Genomic DNA, 12773 nt, shown 5'->3' with positions numbered 1-12773 from the left:
TCCGCGGTGCGTCCTCCCGGGTGGAGTCCGTGGCAGGACCCGGGGGGCTGATGGCTGGTACCGCTCTGGGCTGTACAAAAAGTTGAGGCGGGCGCGGGGAGGAGGCGGCGGCTGCCGCTGTGCAGCTCCCCTCCCCTCCCACACCCTGTCCGGGCCACCTCCCCTCCTCCTCTCCGCCCCCCCTCTCCCAGCCCTCTCCCCCTCGCGGGTCTTCCCTCCCTCGCGCGCCTCCAGGCTGAAGGCCACGGCCCCTGCCCCATTGGGTGAAGAAGCGCTTCTCCTTCCTGACATGGTGCAGAGCGGAGGAAGGAGAGCAATGGCGCCGTGACACTCCGCTGCCGCCACCGCGGGCCCGGGGCGGGCCGAGGGGGCCGAGCGGCGGAGGCGGGGCGCGGGCCGAAGTCGGGGTATCCGGGGGGCGGCCGAGAGAAGGCTGAGCGACCGCGCCTGCGAGGGGCCCGGAGAAGCCCAAACGGCGCTCTGCCCTTCTCCGGAGCAACCCGTCCGGGGGCACTGAGTTGAGCATTCCGGGTCAAAGTGGCTAGCAAGGCGGGGGCGCGGTGGGCCGCTGGCGAACTCCGCGGCGGAACCCGCTGCCCTCTGGCGCCGGTGGGGTTCTCGCCGCCCTCTCGGCTCCTGCGTCCTGGCTGCCCTCGGAGGGGATCTTATCCCTTCCCTGGTGAGGGTTCTGCCCCTCCCCGCTGGCGTTTGTTTACTTTCTTTCCCCGGGTCGCTCCCCTCCGTTGACTGATTCTGTGCCTGTCTTTCTCCTCCCCTTGGTTATAGCGACGGAGAAGATAGCTCGTTGAGCTGGAACCCCACAGATCGCCAGTGAAAATGAAGGTAAGTGGAGTCGACGCTGCTCGGAACCTCGTGCCCTGGACACTGCCTGTCGTGAGGCTGGTGCTATGGAATGTCATTTTTTTGGCTACTCAAAATTGATTCCTCTACTAAGCAGAGCTTTCTGAAAATGAGGACGTGTTGAATGGGTAAGAGATGATCATTGTGTCTAAATGCGGTCAGTTTGGCCCCTCTCCGAAGCAGTTAGCACTTTGGAAAGGCTGCTGCAGCCCTTCCATTGTTGTCCATTGGGCTAGTATTTTTAAACACTTCCTGTGTTGGCAGCAACCTTTGCAGAAGTAAAGCTTTTGTCCTGCTTTGGTTCTTTGGGGGATTTTTTGAATTTTTTTTCTTCCCCAGTGCCAATGAGATTTTCTAAAGAAGGAATGTGTGTATTGTGTTAGGGACATACCATTTCTTCTGGGGATAAAGTGAAATTTTGTGGCTAGAATATATTTGAAGGTGAACCAAAACTAAATTTTGTATATTATTATCATAACTAATAACACTTAATTTCAGTTCAGTACTTATAGTAAATATTTTAAACATATACCCAACCTAAAAAAAAAATTCTTCTGAAAACATCTGATATTGCAGACATCCTGTGATGTTTAAAGGGAAAGGAGGGTATATCAACCTGTAGTTCTGAGGCATTGAATGTTTCAGGTCAGATAGTTATTTGCAAAAAGTATTTCTCATCAATTTGCATTATTCATAAATGCACTAACTTTAAATTTGATTTCTTACTCATTTACTGTTTTCAGTATAGTGAACTCTGAAATACAGTATTTTCCCAAACTTCCTCTTGCTTTCCTATCTCCTTGAAGTTTTGACGTGACAGTGTACCTTCTTTAATGTTAGTTGGGAAAATAGAATGAAAAATCATTTTCTACTTGAAAGTATTTCTCTAAATTGTACACTGTCACCGTTGCACTTAGCAATGTTGAATTGAATTTGTATGCATATACTTAACTTTTGAAAAAAGTTGGTGAAGTGACATTGAGATAGCAATCATTCTGTTACTATCAAGATTAAAATGAATGGAGGAATGATATTTCTCACATCTTTCAATGTATCATTCTGATCAAGACCATTTGCTGAAAGCAGATATTTCTTTCTGAAACTTAAAAAAAATATATACCAAAATTAGTGTGATAAACTTGGTACTACTACTATCAGTTCACATCTCTGCATTAATCAGATAATTTAGACTTGAAGCTCTAAAATGCAGCACTTAGCCAATGATTTTTCTAAATAATGTTCTCTTTGTCAAAAAGATTAGCTTCATTATTTATACTGTTACAGTGTATCCAAGATGTTGCCTTTATGTAACTATATTAAACATTTAATTCTGTATTTGTTAGTATTAATTTTAATAGCATATTTCTTTTAAGTTGAAAATAAAATTTTCAGGAGGCCATAAGTGAATAACTTAAAATTCTATGAGAGAATATAAATAGACTTTTTCTGGATTCTTAAATTTTTTCATCTCTTAAATATATTGTAAAATTGTTGAATCATTTTGTACCTGGATGAGAATACATTATATTTCCCTACTGATACTTTATAGTTACAACTTAAAATGTTTTATGTTATCAAGATATAGTTTATTAAGTAAAGGATTGCTAACAAAGTGCTTTAGGAATATTTTTCAAATTATTAATGATATTAATAAGCCAATAATGTTAGAGTTCCTACTACTTGAAATATGAAACCTTTCAATGAGACTTGGGGTTGGGGAGAACAGCAGTGACCTTCCTATTTGATCTTTCTTTCTTCAGGCGGCGGATGAGCCTGCCTACCTGACAGTGGGGACTGATGTCAGTGCCAAGTACCGAGGTGCCTTCTGTGAGGCCAAAATTAAGACTGTGAAAAGGCTGGTAAAAGTTAAGGTAATTTTTCTTTCTAATACAACAGCTTTATTAACTCAGTGGAAGAGAATTAGAGGTGAGGAGACTGCAAATCAACACTTTATTTATTGAATCACTACTTTGCTTACTGAATCATTAGTATGTGAATAACTGTTATATACAAAACTGTAGGAAAGGCACTTTAGGAACTGGGAAATAAAGAACTCAAAATGAGAAATTACTCCAAACTGCTGCTATGAAAATATTGTACTCATGGTACTTCCCATTATTTGGATCTTTCCTGTTTGTGGTGGCTATAATCTGTTCTTTCCTTTCTTATTATTTTGGTAGAGGCAATTTCAGGTGGCTAGAAAAAGCAGTAGATTACTAAAAACAAAATCGTGGAAATTATAATTTCAAGACAGCATTAAAAATGATTTAAGAATTCTATTTAAAAAAAAAAAGAATTCTATTTTTAAGATGCTTTTATGGCCAGAAAAACAGTTACTTATTCCTGTACAGTATTTGGAAATATAGAAAAGTACCGAAGGAGTAAAACCAATAGTCTACCTCAGAAATACTAGTATCATTTTTATGTTTCCTCCAAGTAATTTTTCTATAAAATGTTTTTAATAATCTTAGTTATTTAGACTACAGAAGTAATCCATGCTTATTATAAACATTTTTAACATTCTAGAGCTGTATAATAAAGTTCATAGAAGTCCTTTTTGATAGTATGCCAAAGAGATTTGATGTGTTCTAGATCTTGGGCTGTGCCTTTCGATAACAAGTATTGTTATTACTGTTATTCATTGGATCATGATCTCCTTTCAGTTTTGCAATTTGCTTTCCTACAAAAATTAAGCACTGTGAGAGGAGAAATTGTCTTGTTCTGTTTGGAATACCTAGATTAGTACCTTCTACATAGTGGGTGCTTAAAATGTGTTGAATAAATGATTGAACAGTGGGTCCAGGACCAGCATCATCAGCCTCGCCTAAGAACTTGTTTAAAATGCAAATTCTCAGGTCCCTACCCCTGACGTACTGAATCAGAAACTCTGAGGGTGGGTCCAATGATTGTGTCCTAACAAGCCCCCAGGTGTTTCTGATGCATGTTGAAGTTTGAGAACCATTGAACTAGAAGAATGAGATTTGTGTGATGGACAGATAGATTTGTCTATTATTATTATAAACTTTCTGTTTAAATTTTCATCTGATGGTGAAACTTTTCTCACGTATTATTAGGCTATCATTTGACATTCATTTATTTCTTGTTTCATTATATCCGTTTTTTTTTTTTTCCCCCCAATATCAGCTATACAGGATCTGCTTACCAAATATTTGCTTGGAATTCTTTTGAGAATTTTAACTTATTGTTAGCATCATAGCTCTTTATAGATTAACTTACTGAATTTAAAATCAATACCATGCTTGTTCTGGGAGGTCTTATCATACATAAATTACCTAGAATTTGAAGTTTCTCCTTATTGGGTACTTGTTCCCTTTCAGTTTCCCTCTCCCATCAACCTTCTCTGTTAATGTGCTGTGCTTAGGGGCTCAGTCGTGTCCAACTGTTTGCGACCCCATGGACTGTAGCCTGCCAGGCTACTCTGTCCAGTGGATTCTCCAGGCAAGAATACTGGAGTGGGTGACCATGCCCTCCTTCAGGGGATCTTCCCAACCAAGGGATCGAACCCATATCTCCTGCATGTCTCTTGTATTGCAGGCAGATTCCTTACTGTCTGAGCTACCAGGGAAGTCCCTCTCTCTTAATAGAACAAGTTATATATGTAGGATTATCTGTAGTAGAAAGGAACACTTATTTGTGACTAAATTGCTTATCATATTACTATTTAGGTTTATTTTATAAAGGACCAGAAAATGTCTGTTTTTAATTTGTTTACCTTGCATATAGGGGATAAAGTTTGATACTGTTTTTATTTTTTGGGGTAATATACTTGGTGATGATGTGAACTTTTATGACTAGTTGATAAAAAGAAATTAAGGCAATTATAAGGTTATACAGGTTATAAATATACAGGTTATAAATCTTGTATAGTTAATTCTGCAAATATTTATTAGGTGCTTATGATATGCATTGATACTTGCTAACTGCTGCAGATACAGTGATTAAAGAGGATTCTAGCCCTCAAGGAGCTCACAGTTAATGGAAGAGACAATAAAAACAAACATAAGACAATGTAATAAGTATCATACCAGAAGTAACCACAAGATGCTAAGAAAGCATAGATTAAAGACATTTTTGTTACAGTGTTACCATAAATATATTATTTTAAAAGTAACATGTGAACTCTTGTGCAAAAATGTTTTTTAGGTACTCCTGAAACAGGATAATACTACGCAACTGGTGCAAGATGACCAAGTAAAAGGTCCTTTAAGAGTACGTATTTTGTATAGTTTAAAATCTAAAACGATTAGTCATAAATTCACACAGTGATTTATTGAATTTTACATGTGTGAATACACTTTTGTGTTATTAGAAAACAGCAATACAAATGAGGTGTGTTGTGTGTGTGTGCGTGTGCATGTATGTGTGTGTGTGTGTGAGTCGCTCAGTCTTGTCCGACTCTTTGCGACTCCGTGGACTGTAGCCCGCCAGGCTCCTTTGTCTGTGGGATTCTCCAGGCAAGAGTACTGGAGTGGGTTGCCATTTCCTCCTCCAGAGGTGTTGTATAGTTGATATAAATTATGACATTAACAATGTCTGTATCCTTAGGTTAAGAATGTTAAATGTCTTTAAGAAGAGTATTATAATACATATGAATATGAGTTTCACTGCTTTTTGTTTTGGTTTCTTGGATTGCATACTTTGTTTTTCATATTGTTACCACAGAGGTTTAACTTGTTAACTGTGCTATACTAGTATAAGTCTGAATGTTCTGTTGTTCAGACTTACCAAGTAAACTATGTTGACTTAATAATTCAATTTAATCAATACCTACATTACGTTTTCCATCCATGTCTGCCCATTTGTTTATGTTATAAATCTTTGTTATGTCAAAGTACCACTTCAGTTAATATCTGATATACAAAGCTCTGGAAACTGAAAGAAGTTCAGTTGGTCCATCTCTCTGTATCCAGGTGAAACTTTATCTAAAAGGTCCCTTAAATATAAATGCTGAATCCAATAGTCAATATTTCTATGAAGGAAAATTGAAGTTATTTTTATTATCTTTATGGTTTTTGGTTCTTATACTCCACAGTTTTCTTATAGGCAATATGATATAGTAAAAAAAGCTCTGAAATAAGACTTAAAAGACTGGGTTCTCATCCTGAACTCTTTGCAGATTATTTTCTCTTCCTGAGCCACAATTTCCAATGTATAAAATGGGGTAATAATAACTATCTTACATAAGCCTCAGTATTTTGGGGCTGGAACTGCATGATAAACGTTAGAGCACTATAAATGATAAAGATCTCTGGGAATATAAGGTAGACTTACCACAAATAGATATATTTTTTACCCAGTTATATGATTGGTAGGAGTGATTTAGTTTATTTAAATTTGATGATGAAATTTTGATTTTATGTTTTAGGTTGGAGCTATTGTTGAAACAAGGACATCTGATGGATCCTTTCAGGAAGCTGTTATCAGCAAGTTGACAGATGCTAGTTGGTATACTGTGGGTAAGTAGTTAAGTAATTTAATAGGAAGGATTTAATTTGGGGGATTTCATATATATCCCTCTGTTTTGTAAATACATTGAAACATTATGTTGGCAGAGAAATATGTACTTTTTCTTGTCAATTTACTTGATATAGATGGGTAAAATTTTAATGACACCTTGATGGTAAGTATGAATTATCTCTTTACAGTAACTTGGCCATTTAGGGTTATTTGATCGAAGAGTGTACTGCTTTTTTAGGTTATCTTGATATTTCCCTTCAAGAAAATTAAACTCTATGGTTATATTTCTTCCTTTAGAAAAGTCAGTACAACTTAGTCATCAGACTTTTAAACTTTTCTGGAATTAAAATTGCATAGTTGCAGTCTTTTATTGTATTGCTGCCTGTTTTATATAAGGGTAATACAGATGTTACCATGGAATTCACAGACTGAAAAAGTCCTGGCCAGAGTAGATTCAAGCCTAGATGATCATAGCTTAATTTTTGATTTTCAATGTAGTCAAGACTCTTAACATCTTTCTAGAAAGATATAAAATATATATATATATAAAAGATAAATATGCTGCTGGGTCATTCCCTGCCAGTAAAGAATCTGCCTGCCAGTATGGGAGACACAGGTTCGATCCCTAGGTCGGGAAAATCCCTCGAAGTAGGAAATGGCAACCCACTGTGGTATTCTTGGCTGGGAGATACCATGGACAGAGGAGGCTAGTGGGCTACAGTCCATGGGGTCATAAAAGAGTTGGACATAACTTAGCGACTAAACAACAATATATGTAAATACATTTTTAACGTTTCATGCATAAGCTTATGCTGACTTTAAAAAAACTTTAGTGAGTAGCAACAAGTGTCACAATACATGTAAATGGAAACCTAAATATAGTACTCACGTAGTTGCTGTCATTGTGCTGATGAGAATAACAACAATTAGTATTTCCAAGTCTCCTTTCAGTACTTTGAAACTACACAGTCCTGCAGATATCTTCCAATCCTTGGCTTCACACTGAACATCTGTGGCATTGTTTTGTTTTTACATGTATGTCTTGGTATAAAAGATGTAATTATAATATTGTGGTTTCCCTGCAGAAGGAAAAGAAATGACCCTTTAGATTTATTTTTAGTTTACTTGATTTATTGCTTTGGATAAAAATCATTCATCTCTAGCTGATGCTCAGAGATGTGAAGAACAATCTTTAATTGAAAATTGTACTTCTGTGTCTTATGCTGTGGCCTTTATTAATAGTAGCAATCTGTTCTATGTATCTATTATTTTCTAACCGTTTTTATTCTTAGACCTCTTAGAAGTTGATGTTGGTTTACAATGGTGCTATTATTCTGAACTCTATATTTTTAGGAGGGTTAGTTGTGGCTATTGATAGTTGTTTGAGATTTAAAACTAAGCTTAAAGTTAACTCTCATAGATTAGGTAGATGCAATTTTGCTGTATTAAATAAAGCAGTGGTAAAAATTAAAGGAGTTGATGGGTGCAGAAGCATGGGACATTATATGATGCATGTTCAGATACTAATGTACATCCTATTTGGTACTCAATATCAAGGTTACAGTCACAGTGCTAGTGAAGTTTTAATGATATAATGCTCAGCTTCTACAGAAGCAATACTTTTTTTCAGGTTTTCACTTTTTGGACTTCTGCGCCCCAGAATAATACTTCAATTATGGATAACAATTTCTATCCTTTATGTGAATGGCATTTTAGTATTAATACTTAAAAAAACTAGTTGATACTGAGCATTCTCTGTGGTGATTTTCTGTGACAGGTAATTACAGAAGAAATAGTATAATTTTTTTTCTCCAAGAGCTTAGAATCTTAATTGCATATGATTCATGTATTAAACAGTGTACATACGACTCACATGGTGCTAGTTTAAAAGAAAGTGAGAATTTGAGGACTCCAGGTCTCTCCAATTTAGCATGTCTAGGATGGCAACCCAAGAATTTCTTTTATGAGCACATTGGGTGAATCTAATGCAGGTAGTACATAGTTACGAAAACAGGCCACATTTGTTGAAACAGAAACTAATTTGGGAGAAAAATGCAAAATAAGATTTTTACATCTGTGTAATGAGACACAATGATCAAAAAATTTTAAGATGGAAAGAGATACTGTTCTCTTAAGGAGATTCAATGTAGCACTCTGCTATAAAGAGTGTTTAGATATTGAAGTATGCAGACCACATAAAGAAGGATCAGAGTTAGAAGATGGCAAAATAAAATGTGTGATCTCTCATGGATCACAGACTTTGTGTATTTTTGATTAGGTGGCTACTTATCAGTTGGATTAAATTCTTTTGTAATTTTTCTTGATTTCTGATTTTTAGCAAAGTGTTAACATAGGTAGAATCAGAAAGTTACACAAAAGTGTTATTAATGTTCTCAATGATATTTTTGGTTTTAAAGGAACTTGAAATTATGTCAAACTATTAAAAAATGAAACAAAAGGGGATACCACACTACTAGTTTGGATCAAATAGGATAAAATGATTATAATCATTAGTTACCAAAAAGTTATCTGAGAAGGTAATATTGACTCTTTATATAATATAGGTATTAATTTTTCCTATTATAACTTAATAAATTTTTAAAGAGATTATGAATCTACCATAACTCAATTAAAAAAAATGTAATATTACCTTGCCCTCTAAGTGTTGAATGATGAATAACACCAGTTCATGGATTTTGGGGGGGGGGGGGGTTGAGACTTGTAAATATCTCCTCTTCTATAATAAGACACTGCCTTTGTAGCATAGTTCATTCATTTGGCAGTTCTTATCCTTGCATTAAAGATAAGGAATGTATGTAATTGTATTGTTAATCTGTCCAGTCATTCAGGAGATATCAAAAATCCTGCCAAATACAACTGTCAGTGAGACATTCTATAACTGTTCCTTTGCTTTTTTAGAATATAAAAATAACACACTTATTTGAAAAATAAGGAAAATGTGAGGGAAACTGAAAAACAAGCAAAATGTAAAGGAAGTAGTTGCTGTTTGCTTTAATTTATATATAAATGTACGTAGGTCATATATCAAGTTTAACACTAAAATCTTTTTAAATCTTATTTTTGTAGCATGTTTTTTAAGATTTGGGATTTTTTCATACCTTGTACTTATTGTTCTGCATATCAGTTTTATCATATCTCATGGAAATTCTAAGTTAAAGGAGTAGAGGAGGTTTAAGATTAAACTGGTGAATGAACTGACTTTTGTAGAATGTTCTCTAGGCTTTAGGGGCTTTTAATTTGATTAGAACCTCTTATGACAAGGCTTCCCTGGTGTCTCAGCTGGAGCCTGCAATGCGGGACACCTGGGTTTGATCCCTGGGTTGGGAAGATCCACTGGAGAAGGGAAAGGCTACCTACTCCAGTATTCTGGCCTGGAGAATTCCATGTACTGTATAGTCCATGGGGTCGCAAAGAGTCGGACACAACTGAGTGACTGTCACTTCACTTAAGACAAATTTGTTATAACCAAAGTCAACGACAGAATGTTTTCAAAGCCAAGTGGTCATTCCACTGACTAGAAAAGTTTCACTAACAAAAAAAGTACTAAGTAACATCTCTTCAGTCCTGTGATAGACTTTAACCCATTGTTTAAATAGCTTTTTCTGAGACTTAGCATTCCCATGATATTTTACTAATATAGTTATACATTTGAACATTAATTTCTTAGGTTTCCGGATTCATTAATTTTTTTATATTAGCTGCTGAGTGACATCTGTAGTTATCACAAATGATTTTGTAAGTAACAGAACTATTGTTTTTACCAAGGATATCCATAATTTTAAAGTATTTATTATGTGAAATGTTTTGTTAATTGTAACTACTATTGCTAAGTCTCTTCAGTTGTGTCCAACTCTATGGACTGTAGGCTGCCCAGTTCCTCTGTCGTGGGATTCTCCAGGCAAGAATACTGGAGTGGGTTGCCATGCCCTCCTCCAGGGGATTTTCCTGGCCCAGGGATCAAACCTGCCTCTCTTGTATCTACTGCATTGGCAGGTGGATTCTTTGGCACTGTGCCACCTGGGAAGCCCTTACATATATGTATGTATATATCCTTTTGCATTGTGGTTTATCACAGGATACTGAACATAGTACCCAGTGCTATACAGTACGACTTTGTTGTTTATCAGAGTCAGAATTCTTAACTTTCTAACCAGTGTTCATTTTATGCCTCTGCTTCGTACCTATTTATTATTATTTTGATCCCCTCCTTAACTAAATTGTAGCTCATAGATTAACCTTCTAATGCTGGACTTCTTTATCTATAAAAGGAAGATAGTGATGCCTACTCTGCTGAGGCTGCTGTGAGGATTAGGACATAGTGGAAGATTAATAAGTAATAGCCAATTGTATCTTTGAATAGATAAAGTTAATTTACTGTTGTTGTTATCAGTTATTCTCCATCATTTAACAGTGCTGTGATAACCAGTAGATGTTTTGTATTTAGTAGTTAGACTGGATCCCTGTTGTTTTTGTTTCTTTGAATTCTAACAATTTAGGGTTAGGCTTTGTATCCTTTTGTATTAGCATTATTTTGTCTAGTGTGATTAAGGTTATCAGGTCTTAGCTTTGTTACTGTCGTCAACTTAGGTTTTAGTATTTATATAAAATTTACTGACAGGTATAATTTTTGTACTGTTCTCTTGCACTCAGTCAATAATATATTTACATGCCATTTTTGCCAAGTATAAGACATTTTGTGCCTTATAATTACTGAATCTTATACTCTGGCTTTTTTTCTCTTGTCATGCTGTAATATTCATCTCGAACCAAAAATAAACTAAATTTACTATATACACCAGTTAATTATTTCACTCTTATCAAAGTGCCAGAGTCACTCTTCAGTGTCTTTAAATTACGTGTTCTTTTAGATGATACCTGTAACATGGAAGTTATGGAGAAAACTTCAGATAGATGGAACTTCTTCATGATTTTTGTAATCAAGGATGTCCTGATTAAACAGGTCCACTATATTGTTGGGTTTTCTGTTTATCTTTTAGAACATCTTGAGAAATTATGTGGCTCAACAGACTTGTATAAAGTATTCAAATACATATCTTTGTATAGTTTTATGAATTAAAAAAAGTTCTTAAACTGCTTCTCTGTTTCACTTGAAGTTGGAAGGGTTCCTAGGTAAAACTGTACAATGGTTGTTTGTACCACTGTTGTCTTTTGTTTTTATGTCATTTCTAACCATGATAAAGTATGCTGAAGTGAAAGTAATTTTTTTCTTTAAAAATTAGATAGATTTCAATGTGTATATTTAAAAAAAGAACTCATAATATTAAATTGTTGAAATTTCTCATCAGGGCATTTTTATTTGAGGCTGCTGTTGATTAACAATAAAAATTGTGAAAAAGATTTTGTTCCATAAATTTCATATTAGTGATTGGTCTTAAACCCGCATTTTCCTTCCTCACACCTCTGTGTCCTAACTGTGGTATATATGTGGTATATATGTGTATACGTATGTGTCCATTGTCATCATTTTTGCTACTGTATTATAGGGTAGGCATTAAGGAAAATTGGAACTTTTAGGTTTCATTTTTTAGCATACTTACATTAATAATAGCATGAATTATTTTAAGTTTGATATGAGAGTTTCATGATTTTGAATTTTTAAAAGTGCAGTAGTTTATTTGTCAGAATTGATGATACCATATGAATCGTAATTGTGATATAAATGTTTAGAGCATTGTTAATCAAGTGTAGATTAGTGATATAATTGTTGGAGAACATTGTGTTTTATCTTGTCATTGTATTTGCAGGTGATCATTAATTCATGCATCATTGACAGTATGTAACAGATGATTTTATGTAATCATTGAAAGTGAAAGTGAAAGTCACTCAGTTGTGTTTGACTCTTTGCGACCCCATGGACTATACAGTCCATGGAATTCTCCAGGCCAGAATACTGGAGTGGGCAACCTTTCCTTTTTCCAGAGGATCTTCCCAACCCAGTGATCAAACCCAGGTCTCCCACATTGCAGACGGATTCTTTACCAGTTAAGCTACAAGGGAAGCCCTTGTAATCATTATGGTTCTTTAAATATGTGTATCAGGAGTTTTTAATTTTCTTATTTTCTCCAGCATGTAAGAGGATCTAAAACTAGGTATCTTTAGCCTAAGAGGAAGAACTGACTGAGGTAGATAAATATTAAAGGAGTTGAGCACTCTTACATAATTATGTTTCTAGCATGAAAAAAATAAGTTTATGATTTGAAGACAGTGTGTTTACTAATAAAACAACCCTTTAAGAAAAATTCAGGATTTCAATTACATAGATAGCATAGTAAAGATTCTAAGATGTTATTAAATTAGGATGATGTACAATTTTCCTTTCTTAACATTAACCTATTGTGTCAAAATAGGAAAACATATAGAATTATAAAAATTAAGATTAAATCTTAAAATTA

At 35.6% G+C, this 12773-nt stretch overlaps 1 protein-coding gene across 2 annotated transcripts in view; it reads left to right on the top strand.

Moving 5' to 3' along the window:
- Nucleotides 1-12773, top strand: part of ARID4A (AT-rich interaction domain 4A) — a 63830-nt gene that overhangs the window by 468 nt on the left and 50589 nt on the right. For both annotated transcript variants that reach the window (XM_061156964.1, XM_061156962.1), the window contains exons 2-5: nucleotides 787-843; nucleotides 2622-2732; nucleotides 5026-5091; nucleotides 6248-6338. In XM_061156964.1, the coding sequence (XP_061012947.1) occupies nucleotides 838-843; nucleotides 2622-2732; nucleotides 5026-5091; nucleotides 6248-6338 (274 nt within the window). In that variant the 5' untranslated portion in view covers nucleotides 787-837. The remainder of the gene's footprint in view (nucleotides 1-786; nucleotides 844-2621; nucleotides 2733-5025; nucleotides 5092-6247; nucleotides 6339-12773) is intronic.

This window comes from Dama dama, chromosome 12 (genome assembly GCF_033118175.1).
Source record: "Dama dama isolate Ldn47 chromosome 12, ASM3311817v1, whole genome shotgun sequence".
Classification (NCBI taxonomy): domain Eukaryota; kingdom Metazoa; phylum Chordata; class Mammalia; order Artiodactyla; family Cervidae; genus Dama; species Dama dama.
The sequence above is the reverse complement of the archived record's forward strand: the minus strand, read 5'-3'. Positions and strand labels throughout refer to the sequence as shown.